Source organism: Rhinolophus sinicus, linkage group LG16, assembly GCF_036562045.2.
Source record: "Rhinolophus sinicus isolate RSC01 linkage group LG16, ASM3656204v1, whole genome shotgun sequence".
Lineage (NCBI taxonomy): Eukaryota > Metazoa > Chordata > Mammalia > Chiroptera > Rhinolophidae > Rhinolophus > Rhinolophus sinicus.
The window spans coordinates 28418638-28444570 of record NC_133765.1 but is presented as its reverse complement, the minus strand read 5'-3'; the positions used below and the strand labels follow the sequence as shown (position 1 = coordinate 28444570).

At 47.4% G+C, this 25933-nt stretch overlaps 1 protein-coding gene across 5 annotated transcripts in view; it reads right to left on the bottom strand.

Annotated features, from left to right (window-relative positions):
* KSR2 (kinase suppressor of ras 2) overlaps positions 1–25933 on the bottom strand; it is a 343303-nt gene that overhangs the window by 133417 nt on the left and 183953 nt on the right. For all 5 annotated transcript variants that reach the window (XM_019753947.2, XM_074321394.1, XM_074321396.1 and 2 more), the window contains one exon: positions 21715–21899. In XM_019753947.2, the coding sequence (XP_019609506.2) occupies positions 21715–21899 (185 nt within the window). The remainder of the gene's footprint in view (positions 1–21714; positions 21900–25933) is intronic.

Below are 25933 nucleotides of genomic sequence, written 5' to 3'. Positions count from 1 at the left end.
CCCCTGCCTCTCTCCTAGCTCCTGGGGGTTGCTGGCACTCCTTGGCTTGTGGCAGCATCACTCTAATCTCCACCTCTGTCTTCACATGGCCTCTTCCCTGTGTGTCTCTCCACATCCACACCATCATTGGCTTTAGGGCTCACCCCATCCTGTAGGACCTCATCTTAACTAATTATATCAGTAAAGACTCTATTTCCAAATAAAGTCACAATCTGAGGTTCTGGGTAGACATGAGGTTTGGGGGGATGCTATTCAACCCAGTACAGGGGACAAGTTGTGGTTGGTGTCCCACCTGTGCTCTGCTCCCAAGGCTATACCCCAGTGTGGGGTGATACTGCCCGGAAGGTTCCTTTTCTAATTCACACAAATATGGTACTACACAGACCAAAGGCAGCCGTGCCCAACTCTGTTCCACACAACCGGGAATTACCCAGATGACTTGTTGTCCTGTTTCCTGTCCAACTATCACTCCGTGAGGGCAGCAGCTGTGTCTGTCTTATCTATGGCAAGTGAATGATGGCTCGGGTTTTACCCCAGCGTCAATACCAAAGAGTCTGCCTTGACCTCTGACAGTGTATCCCATAACGAATTTCTGTCCACAAAAGCTGGAAAGAAAGAAAGGTCACTTCTGATCAGGTAGGACGAGGGAAGGATCCTCATTTAGAGGGATGCTCTGTGCACTGACCTGGCTTGAAGTGACCAGTGCTCCGATGAAAGAAGAAAGGCAGGATGTACAAGATGGCCCTCACACAGCTCAGAACCCCATGGAGTATGAAAGCCCGAGTCCCCAGGCTGTCCTCAGCCAGCAAACTTGCACAGGCCAACCATGAGTGCAGACAGCTCGCAGGTCAGGATTACAATGAGGAGAAAATCCACTCCAAGCAGAAGGGGGCTGGGGCAAGAGGCCCCCAGGATGAAGTCTTACAGGAGTCCTCTCTCCCTGAGGAGAGAGGCTGCTGTTCAAATACACACACTAGCAAGGAGGAATTTTCACTTTAAGTCACACTTCCCTTGCCATGCCCCCGGGAAGGCAGGAAATCAGGGCTGGGTCCCTTTAGACCAGCTACATCCAATCCTCAGAGCCCCAGAGGTGATCTGCCTGCGCTGAGAACCCTGGAATCATCTAGGTTACCTCTGAGGAGATGGGCTTTTTCTTGGCAAGGAGAATGCAAGTGTTGAGACAAATCATATCCACCTTTCTGGAAAACCTGAGTTAGACCCTAAAGCAGATGCACTGGCCATCCTGAAGCTGGGGGAGGTAAGAGCAGTGGGCCCAAACGCATCCAACAGAGATGACGGAGGCCCAATGCAATGGCTCCAGACACCGGACCATGACTTTTAAGGAGGTAACATCACACACAAGACCTGCCCAAGGTGTTCTGGATGCTGCTATTCCAGCAAATCAAACACACCATCTACACACAGAGAACTGCAGCCTGCAGGGGTTACCCCACGGCCAGTCTCCTAGGGTAGAAGCCTTCTGGAAAAGCCAGAATCTGCTGCTAAAACTCAGGGGCAGAAGGAAGCAGGCGTCCTGTCTCCTCCTGTCACGATGTCTTGTTCCTTACTGTCTCCCATGACCAAGCTTTTCTGCTGTTATAAACACAACCCGAAAAAAAGAGAAATATATTCAGGAAGAAGCAGAGGAGGGAAGCATCATATAGTTTAAATAATGAAGGGAGAGTAGATGATTATGAAGAGATTAAATAAAGCTGAGAGCAAACTAAAAGAGATGAAACATCTAACAGTTAAAAATGAGTTAGAATTCCAATAAATAGAAGACATTAAGAATGTTACCTTAAACAATGAGATACAAGAAATGAGATTTAAAATAAAAATAAAAAGGACTGCCAGTCAGTGAAGCAAAAATTTAAACAATGGAGGGCAAAAGAGATAAAACATTAAGACAAATAGTTTAAATCGAAGAGATGATAAATTAAAAATGTAAAAGTGATGGGTTTAAGGATTAAGAGAAAGAGTTAATAACAGAAAAGGCCAAAAAAAAAGAATTTAAGAAATGAGGGAAATTTTTAAATCAACTCTTTATTTTGGAATACTTTTCAATTTCCAGAAAAATTACAAAGATAGTACAGAGTACCCATATACTTTTCACCCAGCTTCCCCTCATGTCAGCATCTTATATAAACTAAGAAACCAATGTTGGTAAATTGTTATTACGTAAACAACAGACTTTATTAGGATTTCACTAGCTTTCACTAATGTCCTTTCTTCTGTTCCGGGATTCCACACTGCATTTAAGAGGGAAATATTTTTTTCAATAAAATAAAAGCAGAAATTTAAAAGTTATCCAGATACGTACATATGAAAAAGGAAAACTGAGGATAGAAATAAGTGACAACCAGTGGAAAAGAATAAAACACACAGGAACAATCCTGAGTGAATGTGGATATCTGAGCAATGACACAATGACATGGCAGATCAGTGGGGGGAAAGAAAGGCTATTTGATAAATGGGTGATTGGTTGTCCATTTGGGGAAAAAATAGGACCCTGCCTTATATCATACACCAAAATCAATTCCAGATGAATCAAGAACTTAAATGTCAAAGGTAAAACTTCACAACTTTTAGAAGAATATATAGGACAATATGTTTATGACCTCAGGGCAGAAAGAATTCATTAAATAAGATTTTTTCGAAAAGCCAAAAACCGTAAAGGAAAGAAATGATGCATTTGGCTACATTAATGTTAAAAAAACTTCTATTTATCAAAAGAGACAATAAAGGAGACGCCACGCCACAAATCAGTAGATGATATTTGCCACATATATAACAAAGAATTAGAACTGGGAATAATGTTTTTTAGTTCATGAAAGTCAATAAGAAAAAGAGACGCAATTCAACAGAAAACAAAATGAGCAAGAGACAGACATTTCACAGAGGATGAAACACAAGAGGCCAATCCACTCATGAAAAGGCCCTCAAACCTCATCAGCCAGCAGGGAAATGCAAGCTGAAAGTAAGCTGAGACACCATTTGGTTCTCACCAGATTGGCAAAATAGTTAAACAATCTGACCATATGGAGGTTGGCAAGAGTATGGAGCAAAACGAACACCCATCAGCAGTGCTGGTGAACATAGAAATCGGAGCCACCATTCTGGCAACCAATTATCCGCCATCTAATCCAGGGGTTCTCGGCCAGGGCTAATTCTTCCCCCCAGAGGGCACCTGGCAATATCTGGAGACATACTGGTTTCTTCAATGTGTTTGTTGGTGGGTGGGGAGATCCTGCTGGCATCTCACAGGTAGAGGCCAGGGATGCTGCCCCACACGCAGCCTACAACGCACACAACAGTCTCCCCCATAAAGAATTATTCGTGCCCAAATGTCGCTAGTGAAGTTGAGAAAATCTGATCTCATCACGTTGGCAACTCTTGAGCAGAGTCTCAGACCCAGCAGATCTACTCCCAGGAATATTTCCTTGATCACTCTTTCCAACACTTTCCTGATAGAAATTAAGAAGGACACTTATATTCAGGACTAAACCCCAGGCTTCTCCCTGGAGAAGCTGATTCAAAAGGTGCAGGGTTCAACCCAGCAATCAAGATTTTCAAACAAATGCCCCAGGGACTGGTACCACCAGAGAAATGTGGGAGACTTGTTTTAGATGCTCAAGTATACCAGGACATTGTCCAAGAATGCTTCAAAGTAAACAACCAGGAAAGAACCCAGGTGTCCCTCAACAAAGGAATGTGTGCAATAACTGCAGTCTACTCACACAATGGAATATTACCATAGTTCACGGACTTACGACGTCATTGAGTGTAAGGTCATTAATTTATGAACCACTGAGAGAGAAAGAGGCAGTCAATTAATCTATGACACTGTGCTTTCTTACACTTAACATTTTACATCTAGTGTAATTTTAAAATCTCTTCTAGATTTATTTAGACATATTTTATCAGACATCACGCTGCTCTGTCCTCAGGCCTTTCTATATAGACAATACACAATTGACAGTCTTTTGGTTTCAAGGCCAAGCCATGGTGTAATAGTTTTGAAGACCTTTTAAACTCTAATTAAACTCAGCTCATGTAAGATCAACAACGTATAATGCCTCAGAAGTGAAGACAGAGAAGGGCTGTGTCTGTGTGTACTGGACAGGCAGGCAAGGACATTACTGTGTTTCTCCGACAATAAGACCTAGCCAGACAATCAGCTCTAATGTATCTTGTGGAGCAAAAATTAATATGAGATCTGGTCTTATATTATATTATATAATACCCAGGCTTATATTATAGTAAAATAAGACCGGGTCTTACATTAATTTTTGCTTCAAAAGACGCATGACAGCTGATGGCCCAGCCAGGTCTTATTTTCAGGGAAACGTGGTATAGCCCGACCCTGCCAGGCAGACAGCAACAGTGAAGTGTCACGGGTTGCCAGGCACAGCCCAATCCCAGAGGTGTGAAAATGTGCAGAGACATGTGTGTCTCAGAATTGGTGAAACACAGCATGTGACAGCCAAAAAAACGAATAAACTACGATTCACATGAATTTCAAAATCAGACTATTCAATTTAAAAAAGCAAAATACAGGAAGTAGGATCCCATTTTTATGAAGTTCAAAACCAGGCAAAACTAAACTAGATGTTTAGGGACATGTACATGCGAGGTATTCCACAAAGAAAAGCAAGACATGGTCAAACAAATTCAGGATGGTGCCATCTCTGGAGGATAAAAAGGGGATGCACCCAGGAGTTGCACATAATGGACTTCCAGGAGCTTGTGATGTTCTATTTCTCAAGTTCAAGTTCCGTTTCTGAGTATTTTTATCAGAGCCGGGACCGGGGGGGGGGGGGCAAGCATGGGAGACACTAGCCTCCAGCACAAAATTTAAGGGGGAGGCCAAAACACTCAGGTGCAAATGTAAAAATATTCTAATGCCATATTTTTTAAAGTGAATCCAAAAAAAATCCAGGATGAACAAAATATCAAACTTTTATATGAGAATAGGAAGTGACCCTGCACTTCCATGACCTTGCTTTGCCTGCCATTCTGTCACCCTGGCCCTGGTTCAAATAAAACTTTATTAATAAAAACAGGCACCCAGCCCAAAGGCCATAGTTTGCCCATCTGATTTTTTAAAATACTGCATTAAAATTTTATTATTCTTTAAAATGTATATAGATTACAAACACACATATCACCGTGCACACACACGTATATACGCAAATACACTATTTTTAAAAAATAGTTTACAGAAAACCAGTGAGACGAACACCCGTAACATTGGGCTGGGAGAGAACTGCTGCAGCAGCCACATTGCTGGTGGAAGAAACATGCTGCTCAGCCTTACTAGTCATTACCAGTAAGATCAAAGGATGCATCCTACTGAAAACTCCGAACAGAGGGGTGGAGGCTCCACTCAAGCCTCTGCAACCTGGCCTGGGTCCTTCCCAATCAGCTTTCCCCAGTGGAACAGCACTCTTCAGTTTAGAAACCGCTTTGTCACCCATTCTAGAATGTAACCTTTATCATACTGTTGTGAGACAAGGAGAAGAATCCTCACCTTCCAGATGGGGAAACTGAGTCTCGGAGAGGGTGACTAACCCCCACCCCCACCTCCACCCCCCACACTGCAGTGAGGGATGGCCGAACCGGGGTTTCAAATCCATTCAACACCCATTGCATTATATGCAAGTAACCAGTGGCCTTTGTGAATGAAGAAGTGCCTTTTACCTTGTTTACTATGAAATCAGAAAGTGGGGTGACAACAGTAAGCAAAGGGGGTCCTGATGAAGCTCTTTCGGCTGGGAAAATGGTTTCATCATAGGAGCCTGGTCCCACAGTGTTGCCGGCAGTATAGACCCGTGTGCCTGAGGGTGGGTGGGAACAGCTGTATTTCACTGGCTCCCACCCCATGCTCTGCCAAGGGCCCCTGTGGGCTGTGTGTTCAGATTCTCTTCCTGGCAAAAAGCCGTCCAGGGAGCCGGGGGCCATTTTGGGAAGTGGCACTTAACTCTTTATGGTCACTGGGAGGCCATCTGCGAGGCGATCACTCGAACACATTGATGGATGAGCAATTTCACAGCTGAGAAGAGCTCATGTCATTTTCCCAAAAAGCACCCAGTTTACTCCCAGACTGATTATGCAGTCACCGGGGGATGAACGCATCTGCATGGGACTCGCATACTTCAGCGCTGCAGATGGACCCCTTCCAGACACTTGTTAGTGTCCTAGGGCCGCCGTAATGAAGCAGCCCAAACTGGGTGGCTTAAAACAGCAAAAATGTGTCCTTTCACAGTTCTGGAGGCCAGAAATCAAGGTGTGAGCAGCGCCAGGCTCCACGTGAGACTCTGCGTAGAATCCTTCCTTGCTTCTTCCAGTTTCCGGTGGTGGCCGCAGTCCTTGGTGCTCCTTGGCTCACAGCTGTATCCCTCCATCTCTGCCTCCATGGTCACATGACCTTCTCTTTGTATGTTTCTGTCTCTGTGTCTGAATTTCCCTCCTCTTAGAAGGACACCAGTCCTATTAGATTAAGGTCCCAAACTACTCCAGTATGACCTCATCGTAACTTGATCAATCACATTTGCAATGGTCCCATTTCCAAATAAGGTCATGTTCTGAGGTACTGGGGGCTAGGCCTTCAACATATCTTTTTGGGGAACTCAATTCAACCCATAGCAGACCCACCTGTTCAAAAGCAGACGTTGCCATTGAAGGGAAGTGTGAAAACAGCACAGGTGAGTCAGTACCTGAGTCCGAGGCTTAAAAGCTTCCCTCGGCACTGAGCTGAAACCCCAGGTACTCCTGGATCTGTTCGTCTCTCCAGTCTCACCTCCATCTCTCTCCCCTGATTCATGTCCACAGCCACCCATGCTCCCAAAACTGTCCAACTCTTTCGGCACAGGCTGTTCCTTCTGCCTTAAATGCACGTCCATCCCTGTGTCCTCTGGCTAGCCCTACTTAGCCATCGAGTCTCGGCATAACCGACCCTTGCTCGTGGAAGCCTTCCCTGAGCCTCTAGTTAGATCAGGTGTCCCTGCTCCTCCCTGCCCCATCATCGCTTCCCTGTCTTCCTTTCTGCGGCATCCCAGACATCCACTTTGTAGCTCGCGTTGCCACTATAACGGGCTCTGTTAGATCTGTCTCCCCAGCAGCCTGGAGGTTCCACGAGGAATCAAGATCTTGCATATCTATTCATCCCCATATCCCTGGTACGCACACAGGAAGGAGACACTCAAATATATTTTTGGTCAGATGGACAGATGGAGGAATGACTCTTGAAGGGATCAACTCAACAGTTACACTATAGGAAAAGCCATAGGTCCCCCAGCACTCCAGAGCTGGCTTTGTTGCGTAAGAAAAGTGGGAAAGAGCTCTGAACCACAAGGTACACCGGGTCCTGGGTCTTCCTCCCTCTTGGTCAGGAAGAGGTTTAGGAAAACGGTTTCATCTGAAGAACCTGTTCCCACAGGCTGAGACCCTGAGAAAGCCACAGTACGTCCTCCCTGGACTATGGTTCTCCTCTTTTTCAATGTGAGAAAATCAGACCCCGCCTCCTGGGGTTGTTACAATGAAGACCCCTCCCCCTGACACCGACCAGGCGCGAAATCCTTACTGGGGTTGGTGGGAGGGGTCTTTTTAATTCATCAATGATATGTCAGCCTCAGGATGACTGAACCCAATTCGGAATCGTAAGTTTGGAAGAATACTCTCCCTCTTAGGGCCTCAGGTTTCCCATCCTTAACATTTAAAGAAATTTCTAGGATAGCAGTTTCCAAATTGAGTTTCAAAGAAGCGTCTCAGGGGCCACCACTGTCAGGGGACAGGAGAAAGGAGAGACCCAGGGGATGGGACACGTAGCCGCTGTTGCACATAAACCAGAACAACTCCACTTTTATCTGCTTATTCAGATACTGGGGGTGTATATAAGATTCATTTTGAAGAAGACTTGTTACTAAATAATATTAATAATCAGCCTTTAAAACTCCAAACTAGGAAAAGGGTCTCTGACTTGAATTTTATGGGCCCATAAATTTAATAAATAAGGGACCACCTAGAGATGGCAATGTTTGTGTCCAAGTAAAGGCACTCATAGAATACAATCCCCATCTATAATCACAAATCATTTCACTTTAAAAAGGGCATTTGACACCAAAAAGATTTGAAGGACATTATCTCAAACTAAAGGGCTTTTTGTTAAGTTCACTAACATACTTCATAGAAACAGTGTATGTTTCTTATCCTTTTGGGGGCTTTTTGTTTGCTTTTTTTAATCTGGTTGGCAGCTGGTTAAAAACATCACTGGGTCCCATCCTGGTCTGGGCACTGGGTCTCTGAGTCGTAATTCCTTGGGGAGCTTGTTAAATAGCCAGATTCTGGGCCCCGCCTGAGAGAATACGATGAAAAAGAGATTCTGATGCTGCTGGTCCACGGCACATACGAACTGCCAGGGCCTCCTCCTGTTCTCAATCTTCTATACGGGGTCGACAATTTTATTCTGACACTACCGCACAGAGCCTGGTTTTCCAGGTCCTCCATAAGCACCTGGTGAATGAATGAATGATCCTTGGGTAGGTGATGTTTTAGGCCCCTCTGGACAGCTGTCAAAGTCTCCTCATTGCAGACTGTCCCCATTGCCTGATTTGTCATCGGCCCCAGGAGCCACGGCTGTCTATATTTCACACCTGCCCGCCCACCCACTTCCTCCACACCTGCAACTGTGCATTCAGGGGCCTGAGCAGATGCCTCAGTGCCGGCTGACGATGCAGCCAGGGGAGCAGGTAACCTGACAGTCACCAGAGTGTTTGTAAGCAGGAAAAGTGCTGCTAAATTGTGGTCCCAGCGGGGCTTCCGCACCTTTACATCACACGGGACTACATCTCAGTCCTAAATCTGTCTTCTGTTTATTTTGGGGGTTTAAGATGAGAGGAGGAAGTTCGCAGCACCTCCACTGAAGTCATAAAAGTTCAGAAAATCCTACAAGACCTTAGTTTTACCCACGACAGCTTCCAAATATGCTGGCGACTCCAGCTGGCTCAGTGGTTCTTGAACTTGGCTGCACATTGCAATCACCCAGGGAGCTTTAAAAAGTACTGATGCCTGGACCTCATCCTCCAAGGACTCTGAAGTCACTGGACGAGGGTGATGCCTAGGAATCAGAATTTTTAAAAGTCCCCTCCCACCACCACCGCCACCAGGTGATTGCAATGTACAACCAAGGTTGCGAACCACCAGGCCAGAAGCTGTTCCTTCTTGCTTCATGAACAGCTGAAAGCGGATGGTGAAGGGGGGAAAAAAGAGATTCCCGACACTCTCTGAAAGTGGGAATCTCAAGTAAGCAGAGAGCGGAATACTTATCAAATTGGTTTATGTTCCTCTTCTGAATTAATAATCATTCTAGTTCTTCCTGGCTACTCAATGAGGAGAGAAGCAAGTGAGAACAGGAACCAACCCATGGACCAGTGGATTTTTATAGGGGGCAGTTGTTGCTTTTGTCTGCTCAGTATCCTCATTCTGGGAGTGGCATCACCCAGGCGTTCCTTCCTTCGAGATCCATTCCCCTTGATCACAACCCAATTTGTTCAGTGGGGTTGGCTCCATCCCACAGCTTTAGGAGTGGGTCACTGACTCAGGCCACATTGCGTATTCCACCTAACTGACTAGAGTTCAGGAGAGACATATATGTGCCGCATCAGACCAATCAGAGCTAATACTAGGACACTTTTTTTTCTGATGCACTTCGATCTGTTACAGTGGAAGCCTGGAGTGAGAGAAAAAGAACATGTCCTGGCAACACGGAACTCCTAGATCCAGCCATTCCTGAAGCCCTTGTTTATATCTAAAGTTTTTCTTTTCAGTACATGAACCAGCAAGTTCCCCTTTGTTTGCTGAAGCCTGTGTGTGGTGGGTCTCTGTTGCCTGCTTCAGAAAGAGCCCTGACAAATGCAGTCTTGGAGGTCTCTAAGCCAGGCACCCCTTTTACAAATAACCCCCACCCCTCTGTCCAGGTTTTGTGGAATTTCTAAAAGGCAGAAAAGCTGGGTAAGGACGGCCTCCTCTCTCTAGACCACTGGGTCCCCCACACCATATATCTGCTCTCAGAATTAAGTTTACATATGTGCAAAGGCCATGGGCAAACCTCAGTTTCACAGTCTCCCTCCCCACCCATTGTCCCAGGAAACAGAATCCGAGACTGTTTGGAAGGGGTCTGATGGAGCAGCCACCTCAGTGCGGATGAACTGAGCTGTAGAGGAAACAGGCCCTTGGCTTCTCCTGAGGGCTGACTGTGAAGTGGCCTCATTAAATAAGGTGGGTGGAAAAGCCTCACTGAAAACCACACAGCTTTGGTTCTTGCACAGAACACAACTGCAGCTCCTGGAAGGAATATACGTGTGTGTAGGAATACACACACACACACACACACACACACACACACACACGTAACATTATGTAAATAACAGTGACTAGTGTCTATTACCTACTCACCACGTGCCCGACACTGCTAGACGTTTACATGCATCCTCTCATTTAATCTTACAACCACACTATGAGGGAGACCTGACTCTTTTCCTAACTTTGCAGATGAGAAACTGAGGTTCGGGGACCTCTCTTACCCAAGGCATCACAGCCTTCAGGAGACAGAACTGGGATTTGAAACCAAGTCTTGTTTAGCTCTGAAGTCAGAGCCAAATCGGGCCCACTGCCTGTTTCTGTAAATAAAGCTTTATTGGAAGACAGCCCTGCCTGTTTGATTACACAAGGCTGCATTCATGCTACTACAGAAGAGGTGAGTAGCTGTGACAAGGACTGCTGACCTGTGAAACCGAAAAAACACTTGTGCTCTGGTCCGTTAGGGAAAAGTAGCTGACCCCTGGCTTAAACATTCTTACGGCAGTTTACAGCCCGTAACAGCTCATGTGTCTCATTGGCTCATTTGATTCTCATTGTGGATCTGCAAGGTCAGAGACTTACGTGAGCACTAGCCCATTTTACAGACGGGAAAACAGAGAGGTTCACTGGTGGCCTGAGGCACAGCCCCTGGGCATTCTACTACATTATGCTGCCTCCAACCCCACAGGGTCCTCACATGTCCCTAATGGGGTTAGTGGCCTCCCAGCAGTCTTGAGGTGCTGGTGCTACTCACAGTGGCTCCTGGGGTTTCCAGGGAACGTGGAGGCCCAAGGCCATCAGAGAGGCTTGACAGAAAATAATGACGCCAGCGGAGGCAGGCTGGGGCCACACCAATGAACACTACAGGACCTAGACTGCAGGTCTGTCGTGATGGGGTCAGCAGTGGGGTCCCCCTGGAAGAGGCACAGCAGCCCCTGCCCCAGACAGGGCACCTCTGCCACCTGTCCCTCCCTCCCTCTCCTCAGTGCTTAGCACCAGGTCCTGGGCCTTTCTCCCAAAAGACAGGTGCTTGGGAGGGAGGCGGTCAGTCTTCCCTCCCGCCAGCCCTCCACCCACCTTCTCCAGACCATCTCTATCCAGGAACACAGTACAGAGTGGCTGGCACAGCTCAGGACGCTGGAAGATGGGCAACTGGAGACAGGAGGGAGGGGAGAGAGAGAAAGGGACGATGAGAGGCAAAGGGTGGGGGGCAGACTGAGAACAGGAAGGTGACATGGAGGCAGAAAAGGGGTGGGCGACCGTGTCCTACGGGGACACCAACAGAAAACAAAAGTGGCTCATTCAGAGGGACAGATGGACATTAGGACAGACAGATAGGACAGGGAGGAGCAAGGGCGCATCAACAGAGAAGGGAGGAGGAGGAGGAGGAGGAGATGGATGTGGGCACTAAGCGCCCCCCTCCCCCCACCATGCCTGCCTGGTGATGCCCTGACTTTCAGCAGCGGGGACAACTGCTTTAACAGGGGCCTCAGACAGAGCAGCATGGGGTGCGGCGAATCACAACCCCCATTTTCTAAGCCCAAAGGGAAAGATCACAACCCAGGCCGAAGCCAATAAGTTAGCATTCCATTTCCCTGACACTACCCGTTGGTGTACGGGTTAGCATATAGCCACGCTGGTTGAATCAGTGAATCTCAGACCTAAACCATCTCACTTCCCTACTATGGGCCAGAACAGGGAAGGGGCTGGGACTTCAGGGGCCATCTTGCCACCACAGAGAGCCTAAAAGTGCAGCTATCCTGGAGAAAAGCTGTGCTGGGAGCTATAGACAGAGACCTGACGTGAACTGAGGCCCCAGACACAACCATGCCTGAAGCCTACACAACCCCAGGACTTTTCAGTTACATGTGCCAATAAGAGACCTTCATACTGAAAAAGAAAAAAAAGCAAAAAAAAAACCATCTCAAGGGTGGTTATCGACTGCTTATAACCATGAGTCTTAAACTACATGTTGGATCCCTTGTGCAGTGAGAAAGTCCTGCTTATTTTCCAATCAACAAAACGATTTTTGGGGCCATTTTGCTTGGATGCCTGTTTCTCTGGTCAATAAAGGCAGGAGAACCATCCATATGTTCCCACAGATTGTACCAAAGTCCAGCAACTTCAAACCAGCGAGCTCTGCAGCTCTGGAGGGCAACACGCAGAATCCTTTCTCCATTTGCCCTCTAGATCCTGAGTAGCTGAAGATTCAGGGTGCTGGCTACAAAATGCTCGAAAATACTACTGTCCATTCAAAAATATCTATGTGTGCCAGCTCCAGGCAAAGCACTGCACATCCAGGAATGAGCAACAGCAAGATGGTCCTTACCCTCGTGGAACTGATGGTGGGAGCACAGGCCATTAAACAGATGGCTGCAAATTGTAATAAGGTGCTCCTGAAGAAAAGAATGAGGGATGAGAGAAGGTACAACTGATCCACCTTGGGGAGCTAGGAAAGGCTTTCACCAGGAAGTGGTGCTTGAGATGAAGTAACAACAATGAGGGTTTGAGGCAAGAGAGAACATAGTTCACTTAAGGAATTAAAACAAAAACAAGGCCAGTGGGGCAGAGAGGGCAAGAAGAGACGAGAGAGGGGACAGCAGCCAGCTCACCCAGGGCACTGAGGACCAGGTCAAGGATCTGGGCTGTCACACCTGTGAACGATAGGAGATCATGGTAGAATTTTAACCTGGTTTGGGTGGGGGGGGCCACATTCTCACTCGGAGATCACTTCGGTTGATTGGATTTGGGGCCGAAGTGGATATGGAAAGACCCATTTGGAGACTCTTTCATAGTTTGGACCAGGGTGGTGGTGACAGAAAAGGATATGGCAACAAGTAGAAGAACAGAGGTCGAAATTTACGTCCTGCCAGCCAAATCTGGCCCCTTGCCGGTTTTTATAAATAAAACTTTATTGGAACACAACCACACACCCACTTGTTTTGGTATTGCTGATGGCTGCTTCATGCTACAACGGCAGAATTGGGTAGTTGTGACGGAGACCATATAGCTGGCAAAACTGAAAATACTGACTATCTGGTTCTGTACAGAAAAAGTTTCCCGACCCCTGATTTAGAAGGGTAATTCAACAAAACTTGGAAATGGGCGTTATGGAAAGGAAGGAACAAAGATCACACCTAGATAAATACAGACTTGCCAACACCCAGTAGATATGTAAGATGGGGCCACTCGGGAAGAACCAGTTTTGTTGCAGTGGGGGGCATATTTGATTAAAATAATCCACTGTGCCCCCACTCACGGTCTCAAGGAAATTAGGTCAGGTCACGTTATACGCAAAGAACTCATGTGATCTGTAGTCTAAAGGTGTTATGGTTTCTATTCTTGGCTCTGATGCACCATGTAACCTCTAACCATGGATTTCTCCTTGTGGAATCAGTTTCCTCATCTGCAGAATGGGGGTGTAGGAGCATGGACAAGAAATAGGAATGCCTGGTGTACACGGTATAGTTACACTTGTTACACTAGTTACTTCTTTTCTTGTTGCTATGAAATCAGCTTGAATCAGAGAATTACTCCCTGGGAGGGTATTACTGGGACAAAGGCACAATCAGACACAGGTCCTGATGACAGGGAATAGGACTGCCCACGTTGACACTGTGTATCCAGCCAAGAACTCACTTCAGTAGATGCAAATGCCCCCCCGCCCCCCGCCACCCGCTCCGGGCGCCTAACACCAACCAATTTTTGTTGCCGCCTTTCCTGGTGGGAGCAACCATAACAAAAGGTCCAAGGTTGTCTGTTGCATGCTGAGCCCAAAATGTTTGTGCTAAGGCAGGAGTGACAAAATGTACAAGCAGATCAAAGGAGAGTGGATGGTAAAAACTCAGAAGCGGCCTCACATTCAACATACACACACACATCCCTAGCCCTCCAGACACACAAAATGCACGACCTTTTAAACAAAAAATGCTGTTTCCTTCCTCTGGAGCATTTTCAGCGGCAGAGGCGATCGTTTTGCAACTCTCTTGGTGTAATGGAGAGAGCCGTTAGCTGCGCACAGAAGGCCTGGCTTCAAACCCCAGCTCTGGAACCCTGAGCAAGTCCCTTCTACTCTCTGATCTCAGCTTCCCCCTCTGTAAAATGAGGGGTTGGACTCAATGATTTCTGAGGCCCCTACCAGTTCTAACCTCTATGCTGCTGGAACAGAGGTTAAAAACAGGGAGCCCCGAGACCAAACACAACCCACACACACCTATGGGGTTATTTAGTACTGCTTCACATAGTGTTCAAAGGTTTTTCATTAGATGCTAACATTTTTAAATTGGGTGATTTATCGTAAAAGTCACAGTCTATGCCTTCTTTCGAAAAATTCAAAGATCTGGCAGCCCTGGTCCCTCAAAGATGGAGTAGTGCTTAAGTAGAAGTCCTGCCCAAGACCGTACAGCCCGAGTCTAACCATGGGGAAATATCAGACAAACCCAAAGTGAGGGACATTCAGTAAAGTAGCTGCTCCCTACTTGTCAGAGATATCCAAGTGACAAACAATCAAGGTTAAGGAACACAAGCTTGACACAACCGCCAAATGCAATATGTGATCCTACATTAGATGCTATATCACAAAAAAAATGCTATAAAGGACACTATTGGGACAAGTGCTGAAATAATTGGAATACAGTTAATGAAAGTCTTAATTCAATGTCGAGTTTACTGAATCTGGTAACTGTGTGTGGTTACGTCAGAGTATGCAACCTAACCTTGAATGGTTCATAAAAATAAGAGAGACAGAAAGAGGGTGGGGGTAGGGTATTAGAGAGAGGAAACAAAGGTAAGGAACTGTTAAAATCTGCAGAGTCCGAGTAAAGGGGGTACAGGTGTCCTTTGTATTGTTCTTGCAACTTTTCTGTAAGTTTGAAATGCTTTCAAAATAAAAAGCTAAAAAACAAAAACAAAAACAATCATCATAGAACCAAGTGACTCTCAAATGTTAGCTTTCAGAATCCCCTGGAGAAATCCCCAGAATCCACTGATGAAAACGCAGCCGGCCGGACCCCGCCCCCCACCCCACCCCCCCACCCCCCGAGCTTCTGGTTCAGCAGGTCTGGAGGAGGAAAGGAAGACGTTGCATTTCCAGCAAGCGTCCCGGTAATGCTGACCCTGCTGGTCTGGGACGCACCTTGAGAAGCCCTCCTACGACCTAGTTAAAATTGTGGAAGTGGTCACCAGAAGAATGAGACATAGAAAGTGTTTTTTATGAGGGTAAGGGGGATCAAATATATGGTGATGGAAGGAGAACTGACTCTGGGTGGTGAACACATAATGGGATTTATAGATGATGTAATACAGAATTGTACACCTGAAATCTATGTAATTTTACTAACAATTGTCACCCCCCAATAAATTTAATTAAAAAAAATATTTAAAAAAAAATAAGTAAATAAAAATAAATAAAATAAAAATCAGAATCAGAAGAGGGAATGCTTTTCATAATGAACCTTCCTGTAACCTTTTATTTGTTTCCAGATATTCCTCTTTTAATGCCTACAAAGCACATAGATGAGCGCCTGCCTGGCAAGTAGCAGATGGTCCGGCCAGTACATGTTAGGGACCAGCTGGGACCTGGGTGTCTAAACTACAGCACAGGTGCAGGGCAACACAAGTGCTTTCTGCATCTGCTGGGGTGAGAGGTAGCTGCGGAGGGCTGGGAAGCGGCACCTCCGCTTGCTCCTTCTTGAGGAGAAAAATTCTGTGGGTGACTGCAGCGATGGGTATGGAATTGCCATCACCAAGTCAGGTCAGACCCGAACTTCTCAAAAATCGCTCCCGATTCTGAGATGAGAACATGGTTCAGGCCGCAAACCTCTGTCAACACGCGCTCTCCTCCCCGTCTTCCAGGGTGGGTAATGAACCTGGGCCTCAAGCCTCATTAAGCCCCATTATATAATCACCCCCATCCTGAGTCTCCTTATAACCCTTCCAGTGGCTGGTTTCTTGGGTGTACGCAGTTCGGTGTCATCAGTCTTTATTGCTACCTGCTGCTAGTTCCCCCTTCAACCAACCAGGCTTCTGACTCAGCCTCAGGCACACGAGTCCAGGCCTTCAGCTGAGGGTCAACGACCTGTCACCTTGTCCAGAGACCTAAGAACAAGGAGCTGCTTGGAGAAGAGATGAGGGGAGGGCAGGGTCAGATGGAACAGGGTGAGAGCGTGCCAGCTTTTAAGACACCTCATGAAGGACAGTATTTCATAAAACCGGGGCCTCGTATAAAACTCATTAGGACCAAACGGGGAAGTCCAGGAATCATCAGTCACTAGTTCCCTGGGGTAGCTGCTGCCCTGACATGCTCGACCCCCACAGGCAGCTAATAAAGCATCACCCAGAAAACTGCAGGTGGCAAAAGCACCCGTCATTCCCTATCTTCTGCCAGAGAGGCTGTGGGGACACAGCCAGGAGTGCAGTTTCCAGGCTCTCGGCCTCACGTGGAAAGGTGCTGGCTCAGGTAGTAAATGACCATCAACTGTGAATGGATGGCCATCAGCTGTGGCTAGTTGGCTGTCAGCTATAACCAGTAAGCCACTGGCCACTAATATAACTGCTGTGGCTACGCTACCTGCAAATGGGGGCTAGCAAGAAGATGGTGGCTGAGCTGGCAAGCAGCGGAGTGAGGATTGCGGATCATGTGGCTCCTGCTTCCTGTGTCTCCAACCCAGCCGCCAGCGAGACTATAGTGGTATGACTCCCCTATCCATGACTCCGTCGGTGCTCCTTTTTGGCCTAGCCATATCCTGTGTTCTTATGTGGGGAGTGGGACCAGAGACACCGCATGCCACCTCACATGACAGAGGCCCAGAGAGGATGAATGAGATGCAGGAGCTGGCACTGTGTGCCAGGTCTTCTGGCCTCTTTCTGCAGTTGCCTGGTCCCCACAGGGAGGGCCACCACCTGGGACAATGGATACCCTGCATATCAACCCTGGAGTCCTGTGGGGTAACGACTGGTGAGCCAGCATGGGTGCTGCTCTCTGAGGAAGCACAGCACACTGGTGAACAAGAGGCAGCCCTCAAGCGAGGCGGTGCCCACAGCACAATCTCCTAACCAGGCGAGGGTGCCAGAGACAGACTTTAAACCAGCTAAGGTTCCTACTTATGAGTTAAACAGATTTCAGAGAGGGCAGCATTGCGATTTCATTCTACCCGGTGGATTCAGATGAGTGCAAACCCCACCTCCTTCCTGACTTTGTGACTGTGGGCCAATTACTTAAACTTTCTCAGCCCCGGTTTCTTCATCTGTAAAATGGGGATAATAATAGTACCTGTCTTAATGGAGGGCTGTGACGCTGAAGTGAAATAATAGAAGTAAATTGCTTTGTCTGGATTGACGATGCTTGGAACATCGTCAACACACGATAAATGGTAGCTGCTATTATTATCACCATTTCCATCATTGTTACAAGCTAGTCCATCACATAACACACAGCAGTAGCTCCCAAAGCTACCCTTTGTTGAGACTCGGTGTTCTAAGCACCGGCCCTGTGCTAGGAAATTTACAGTATTCCTCATTTTGTCTTCCCTACATCCTTGCAGGATAGAAAAAGATTCAAGTTCGGTGACTTGCTCAATGATACGTCAGCAACCACTTAGTTGGTATAAACACAAAATCACATCTGCCAGCCAGTAATGAATGATTACATTCCACGTAGGTGGCACTTCTTCATTCTGAAGAAGCCTCTTCATAGGGATCGTAAACACTGCCTGACCTGAGTCAGGGGGGGAATCAACGATAACCTACAAGGACCCACAGGCACACAGCTTACTGAACCAAAAATGGTCCATGGGTGGAGGGCATCCAATCAGACACCCCCAGGGTAATATGGTGTTCCCAAATGCCACACAGAATAAATACAGCAAGGATGGAGAGTTAAGTCCACCGTTCTCTCCTGACTCTCCTGAGTCAGTACCTTCCACCTTCCACAGTAGAATCTGCTATCTTGTGTTTTGTCCATGGCTAGCCTTAGAAACAGATTCCTCCATAGCTGGGACTCTTACCACTCCCCTCTTCCCTCCCCTGCTCGTCACCCCCAGACCAGGGAAGTAGGGAAGCCCCAAGGAGGTGAAGTCCTTTTCACAGCCCATCCAAGGTGGCTGGGCATCTGAGGGTGCAAGGCTCAGCCACTCTTCGGCCAAATCTGCCTAATGCTGTCTCCAGGCTTTACAGTCAGGGGAAACAAGATGGTGTATCACCACCCTTCACAGGGAAGCCACAGCCAGAACTGACAGTGACAAACGGGCAGACAGGCTCAGCCTGGCAGGGAACAGCCCCAGGTCTCCCTTGGCTGGGTCAGCAGGAGGAAGGCTGGCATTGGGGCCCAGAGGCAGAAAGTTCTCTTCTGAAACTCAGAGTGGCAAGAGAACGGGCCTATTACAAGCAAGGGGGAGCCAGTGCCTGGCAACTGTGTTCTCCCAACAGCCCCAACCAGCGTCTCTAATTATTGGCATTTTAAGTGAGTCAGAAGATGTGCCTTGAAAAAAGCTCACTGGGTAAGCATTAGAACCACAGAGTTTCTAAACTCTGAAATGGACTCATGGAGTCTCTTACTCTACACTTGGGGAAACTGAGACCCAGATAGAGAAAGGAACTCGCTGTATTGAAGAGACAGAATACAAGCTACAGTCAGATTTGGGTTCAAAACCTACAATATGGGCAAATCATTCACCTCCTGAGCCTCAGTTTCCTTATCTGTAAAATGGAAACAATAATGCCCGCCTCAAAGATTGTGGTGAGCCTTAACTGTGACAAGGCAGGCAATTGGTGGCAGCACCAAGACTCCAACAGACAGTTTCCTACTCCCCCATCTGGAGCCTGGGCCACCAGACTGTCTCCATTTCTGTTATTTCTTAGGATCAGTGGAAATGGGACTGGTCCATGGGATTCCAGCTACTATTTGGGTCACACACTCATTCTCCCAGTGAGATTCAAATGCTATCTGGGAGATCAAAGGGTGGCCTCTTTGCATACAAAGACCAGGACTGTCCAAAGAGGCAACTGTGCTTCTAAGGGCCTCTTAGTGCCAGGGGCCACTTTTAATTAGGGACTTCGTTCCCACCTGCAGGGAAACGGAGAAGCTGCCCCTCACAGATGGGGACCAGAGCAAGCGTGAGAGCTGGGAGCCCTGGTGAGTCCTCACAACACTCTTTGGCATCTAAAATGTGCAAGTTTGCGGGTTTTTAAAGCCAGCTCCAGATGTTTCTACTCTGGGCAGAACTAAAGGGCAGGGCTGCGGCCAGACCCTTCGAGGTGGCCGAGCTGACATTCGCTCACAGGATAGCGATGGCCAAAGGCAGATGGCGGCTGGAGACGGCCACCCAGCATCATGCCAAGGTCAATTCCAAGGGCTCTTAGGGTCATGGGGAAGTAGAGCATCAACTGAAAGGCATTTAGTCACAGCCCAAGTTAATCATGGAGCCCGAGAATGGAAATGCTACCAGGGAAAAGGAGCTAATAATCACCATAACACCCACTACCATTTATTAAGCACTTACTGTGTGCCAGGCACTGTGCAGACAGTTTGACGCATAGATGAGCTGATAATCCTCACAACTTTCTATGAGATGGACCTACTGTTATCCCCATTTTACAGACGAGGAAACTGAGGCTCACCGAGGCTCTTAACTGGCTCAAGGTCAGGCTCACTGCTCAACAGTAACAGAGCTGAGATTAGAGCCCTGGCATCTCCGTCAGGCCATGACATCCTTCCTCACCCCTCTGCTGTTACACACTTGATTATGTCATCACCCCTCTTCCTCGCCCAGGCTCACCAAGCCACCCTCTGACTGCCACGTAGGCCCACTGTCATGGAGCATTTCTGGTCTCACTGACAGTGATTTCTCTTGACAAATTGATAAATTGGCCTTCCAGTGTTGACATGGGTTGCAAGTGCTATTTTGGTTTGCTTGATTCCAGGCCTGCACCCCCCAGGCACTAAAACAAGCCAGGCTCTGGAACTTCTGACATCACATGGGTCTATTCCAGGTCCAAGCCCTCAGCTGGGTGCATGACCCACATTTGTGGACCGTAAACTGAATTCACTGTTCCACCCCAGGCCAACCGTCCAGATGGGCGAAGGCTCAGCTTTTGAACCCAACAGTCTTGACACTGAACGCAAAAGTTGCATGTTTGTTACATGTGCAATTTTCCAGGGAGAGAATAAGTAGATTTCATCAAATTCTAATAGGGTCCGTGGGCTCCCTAAGAAAAGTTTTAAAATCCTATGTAAAGGTAAAGAATGGAAGCCCACATTTGGAGAAAGGCAGCCTGTTGCATATCTGAAGGGTCTTGGTTACCAAATCATGCATGATGGCTAAGCTCATATACTCTGGAGTTAGAAAGAACCAGATTCAAATCCGAGCTCAACTATTCGATAGCAGTGTGACCTTGGGCAAGTTCTTTGACGTCCCTGAGCCTCAGTTTCCTCATCTATACAATGGGAATAATCCATCTGGACTATGGGTCGTTCCAAGAACTAAATGAGATCATGCAGGTGAGTAATTAGCAAGTGCTGATGCTCAGTAAACATTACTCAACACTGGTCAGAGCAGCAACACAACATGGGCATCCTGTGGCTTATTAAGGGCCTGGGTTTGTGTCCTCCACGCTCCAGCAGCCCCACTCCTCCTGAGCTCCCAGTCAATAAAAGTTCTCGTCTTGGCTGGAAGACTGGTTGGGCCTTTTGCAGTGGCCCCCCTCTAACCACGTCTCTGCCTGTTCAGCAAAACAGGCCACTGGGCAGAGAAGATTAAATGCTGTCTAAGACCTCAGCCCTTGATCACTAGAGAGCTCCATTTCCACTCTCAGTAATAACCACTTTGTCTGCAGCAGAATTCATGGGAGCAGTATGTAACCACCCCAGGCCACACTCAGCCCTGTTTGAACCCAAATACATCTTTGAGATATAAAGGTTATACATGTTGACCTGCATGGGGGGAAAAATTACCAAATGCAATCATAACAGCCTCTTCCACCACAGAAACAGGAAAAAGCCTGTGACGGGGCAGCTGAGAAACAGAAGCAAGAAAAAGCAGATGTTTCTTTCCTTAACGCCTTGCAGGCTTGCTTCCCTCTGTCATCCTTTCATACCTGCAGGCAAAAGGAGTAGGGATGCAGTAGGGACGTGGGACCAATGACAACCGCCAGTCAACCTCCAGGGCGCCAATTTCACCTCTTTCCCTTCAAAACCATCCAAAGGGGCGTGCGTGGCATGGGCGGGGGGGTGGCAGGCACGCAGATGAGGATGGCTATGAGGCAGTTCAGTGAACATTTCACGAGCGTTTTCACCAAAGATAAATCAAAGGGAGCATGCACCTGGCACAGACGACAGCTGTGAGCAGGTGCCTGGTGACTTACTTGAGGAGAAGTTGGCCTCGGTGTGGACCGGAGGGGTGGAGGGCAGGAAAGGCCCATGTCCCACAAAGAAGGAGCGGAGGGAGCGCTCGGACAGGAGTGGGGAGCGCTGCTGTGAAGGGATGTTCTCACAGCTGCCCACGCTGCTGTGAATCTTAAGGTTCAAGGGTTTGCTTTTCTTCTTGGCTCTAAAAGGGAGAGAGAAAAAGTGGAGAGAAATATATCCATATGCATACAAAATGAAAGCAGGGAGCCCCAATTTCCTTAGCATGGCACCCAATACCCACTCCCCCCCTTGATCTGGCCTGGCGGCCCTCTCCATTCCCCTCTCACTGAGCTCCAGCCACGTTTCTGTGCTGTTTCTCACCTCCAACCCTTTGCTTATGCTAGCCCTACCACCTGGAATACCCTCTTCTTCTTTAGCTGGTTAATTACTAACTGTCTTTTATGATTTAGCTCCAGTGTCCTCTCCTCCAGGAAGCCTTCTCCAATACCCCAATCCTTCCCAGCTAGAGTTGAGTGTTCTTCCTCCAGGAAGCCTTCCCTGATATTCCCAAGACCCATGTAGAGACATGAAAAGAGCCCACAAGCTTTCTGGCACTGAAAGGTCGAGAGAAAGGGGCTTGGCCAAATGGATTCACCTTTGCCCTGTAAAAAGCCCATTCTACCATGGGGTACAAGCAAATAGATGAACAATTATTTTTCACCTGGGTCCTTAGAGACGCTCTGGAGAGTCAGGGTCAAGTTCAACTCCAGGCTCCAACCTAGTGTCTGCCTGCACATCTTGAGTTCCCCGAATCCCCCCTGCCCATTGGCCAACTGGCCTTTGCCCTTTGGCCATTAGAGGAAGACAGCAAATCCAGGCTGACCTCAGGGAGTCCAGGGGATCTGTGTCAAGGTGGCATCCATCCCTATATGTTTTTATTCTTCAGATTCACAGCCTTCCATCCACGTAGACACAATACACCCATTTCTGTGCTGGGCCCCGTGCCAAGCACTTATTCATGTCAGTATAAGTTAAGCCTGAGATGACTTTCAAGAGCTCCAAGGAGAGAGACTAAGTCTTAGGCAGGACCCCAGCACCCCTTTAATCAGGACTCCTGGCCCCAGGTCCCTTCTGCAGAGCCCACCCACGAACCTGGTGGTTCTACCAGGAGCCCCAGAGGGTGCTGCCTTAAGGGTACAGAAGGAAGGTGCTCCCCCAAACCATAGGCTGGATCATATGGGGGCATCTCAGGGGATCTGCAAGGGATGTGGGGGAGTTATATAGCGAAAAGGCTCTGGGAGCCCACCCCCCTCCACCCCTGCTCCCACCACAGCACTGTTGCTTGGTAGTGGTGGAGGGTGAGGGGGGCTTGCAGCCTGTGTGCCCCAATTCCAGCAAGGATAACCTAGCATCTTCCATCTTGGGGGAATTTTAAAGGAATGTGACCCAGTTTCGATGTGCGAGTTAGGAGGGCTGGTTCAGCAGATCTTCTCTGTTGATTTTCAACTATGGGCTCCTTGTGGCACAGACACACCTGATTTCTCTGGCCAGCCCCTGGCCACACTCCGCCTCGGTCTTTCGCAGGCTCTGCACTCAAAGGCTCTTGACCGACACTCATTTGCCAGCCCACCTCTCAGGGCCCACAAGAAGACAAAGAACACTGAAGGAAGTCCCAAGTGGTGTTTAGTCTCTGCACCAGTCCCTATTCCAAAGGTTTGCTGGGCTTTGAGTTAAGCAGAGCCCAGGGGCTCACACTGCCTTGTTTTTTTTTTTTTTAAGTTTCAGGTGTATAAAACAATGTAATAACAATTTACACCCCTCACAAAGTGATAACCCCCCTCCCTCCCAATCTACTGCCCCTTTGACATCATGTATAGCTACTACAGCTCCATTGACTCTATTCCCTATGTTGTACTCCACATCCTGTGACTATATATATGTATTAAATCATAGCTGACATTCAATATTATTCAGCTTCAGCTTCAGGTGTACAGTGCGGTGATCAGGCCCCTACACCGTCCATGAGGTGGTCTCCCTAATAAGACAAGTGCCCATCTGACGCCCTACAAAATTGTACAACATTATTGATTATATTCCCCAAACTGTCTTTCGTATCCCCGTGGCAATATGGTGGCTACCAATTTGTGCTACCCCCTCCCCTTCTCATTCCCACCTCCCTCCTGGCTGTCATCAGTAAATCAACAAACAACAAGTGCTGGTGAGGATATGGAGAAAAGGGAAACGCTCACGCACTGCTGGTGGGATTGCAGATTGGTGCAGCTGCTATGGAAGACAGTATGGCGGTATCTCCAACAACTGGAAATGGAGCCATCTGATGACCCAGCAATTCCACTGTCAGGTATCTACCCCGAGAAATCCAAGACGCTGATTCACAGTTCCTCTTTACCCGCAGCTTCCTTGCGTGTAGGGTTGTGACCCCTTGAACTCAAAAGGCTTCACAGGCCAAATCCCTTAGCGCCTCATTAATGGCGTCTGGAGCATCTGGCCCAACCAACTGGGAGGAAATGACAGGGCTGGGAAGAGACAAGCGCATCACAGGCGTGGCTGGAGGGCAGGCATGAGCCCACATTCTTGCACACCACCCTGTGTAGCAAAGCACTAATCCAGTAACCATTTCCCAAAACAGGAAAAAGTGCCTGTTTTTTCCACATGGGGCTGAGTGAGCTGTCCCTCCCTCACAAACAGGGCCCAAATCCTTTACAGCTGGCCTGATCTGATTACCTAAGAGGAGGCCTCCATAAAGACCCTCTTCAAAACCAAAGAACAGCACCAATTCTTGGGTGAAAAGGGAGGGGCAGGGGTACTACGGCCCCTCTACTCAGCTGCTCAGATTCCAGGGAAGGGGGAGGTTTAGAAAAATAAGGGCCTGTTAAGTCTAACACTGGGAGGGTGTTTAGTGAGAAGCCACTCTGCTCCTTGGCCAGAGGTGACAGCCCTCATTTCTGGGTTGAGCACACCCCAAGCACGGCATTAATCACCCAGGGCCCTGGCAAGGAAGGGGCACAGATGACTCAGTCAAACAGCATTAAGCATAAGCTTACAGCATAAGCTGCCTTTCCCCTAGGTCTAGAGGAGTGTGCCGTGCTTTCCCATGAGACATGAATAACACTGCTGCATTTTAATTGTTAAAATTAGAAAAGTACACTTTCGCATCAACTCCGTAACTTCATAGCAATTATTTCCCGGTATACAGCTTTATGTAAAATATACTAAGAAGGAAAAGAAGAATAGGAAGGAAAAAAAAAAAAGGAAAAGGAGGAGGTGAGAAAGAAGAAAGAAGAAAATGTTGGTTGAAAAAAAGGTTAAGTAAATTCGAGTATAGGTCTCACCAGAATGGCTAAAATAGAACTGACAGCCCCAAATGTGGATGAGGATATAGAGTAATCAGAATTTAAATTCTAGAGATTGTTCACTGGTACAACCATTGTGAGAAACTATCTGACAGTACCTATTAAAGCTGATCATACCCTCTGGCCCAACAATTCACCCCTGGGTATGTCCCCAAACAAAATGAGTGTCCATGTCCACAAAACGACCTGTGTAGGAATGGTAAGGAATGACAATGTTACTCAGATGGCCAAACACTGGGAATACTCTCAATGTCCATCAATAGGAGGATGGATAAATAAATCACAGAATACTCACACAGTTGACTACTGGATTGCAACAAAACAGGAAATTATTGCTTTACTACAACATGGCTGAGTCTCAAAGACATAGTGTTGGGCAAAAGAAGCCAGTCCTCCCAAGAGCATAAATTGTATGATTTCATTTACATGAAGTTCAAGAACAGGCAAAACTAATTTATGGGAAGAGAGGCCAAAAGAGTCCTTTTCGTTGGGCAGGTTATTGACTGGAAGGGGACCCAAGAATCCTTCTGGGGTGGGGCTGGATAAGTCTTCTGTCTTGATTGGGTGGTGGTTACCTGGGTATATTGATGTATAAACATTAATCAAACTGTATGCAAAAATGTGTGTACTTTACTTCTGAAAGAAAGTTATGCCTTGCAAAATGTCTTTTTAAAACAATAAAAAAGACACACAACCCAATTAAAAAGTGGGTAAAGGACTTGACTCAACATTTCTCCAAAGAAGATATACAAATGGGCAATAAGCACATGAGAAGATGCTCAAGGTCATGAGTCATTAGGGAAATGCAAATCAAAACCACAATGAGGTAGCACTTACACACCACTAGGATGGTTACCATCAAGAA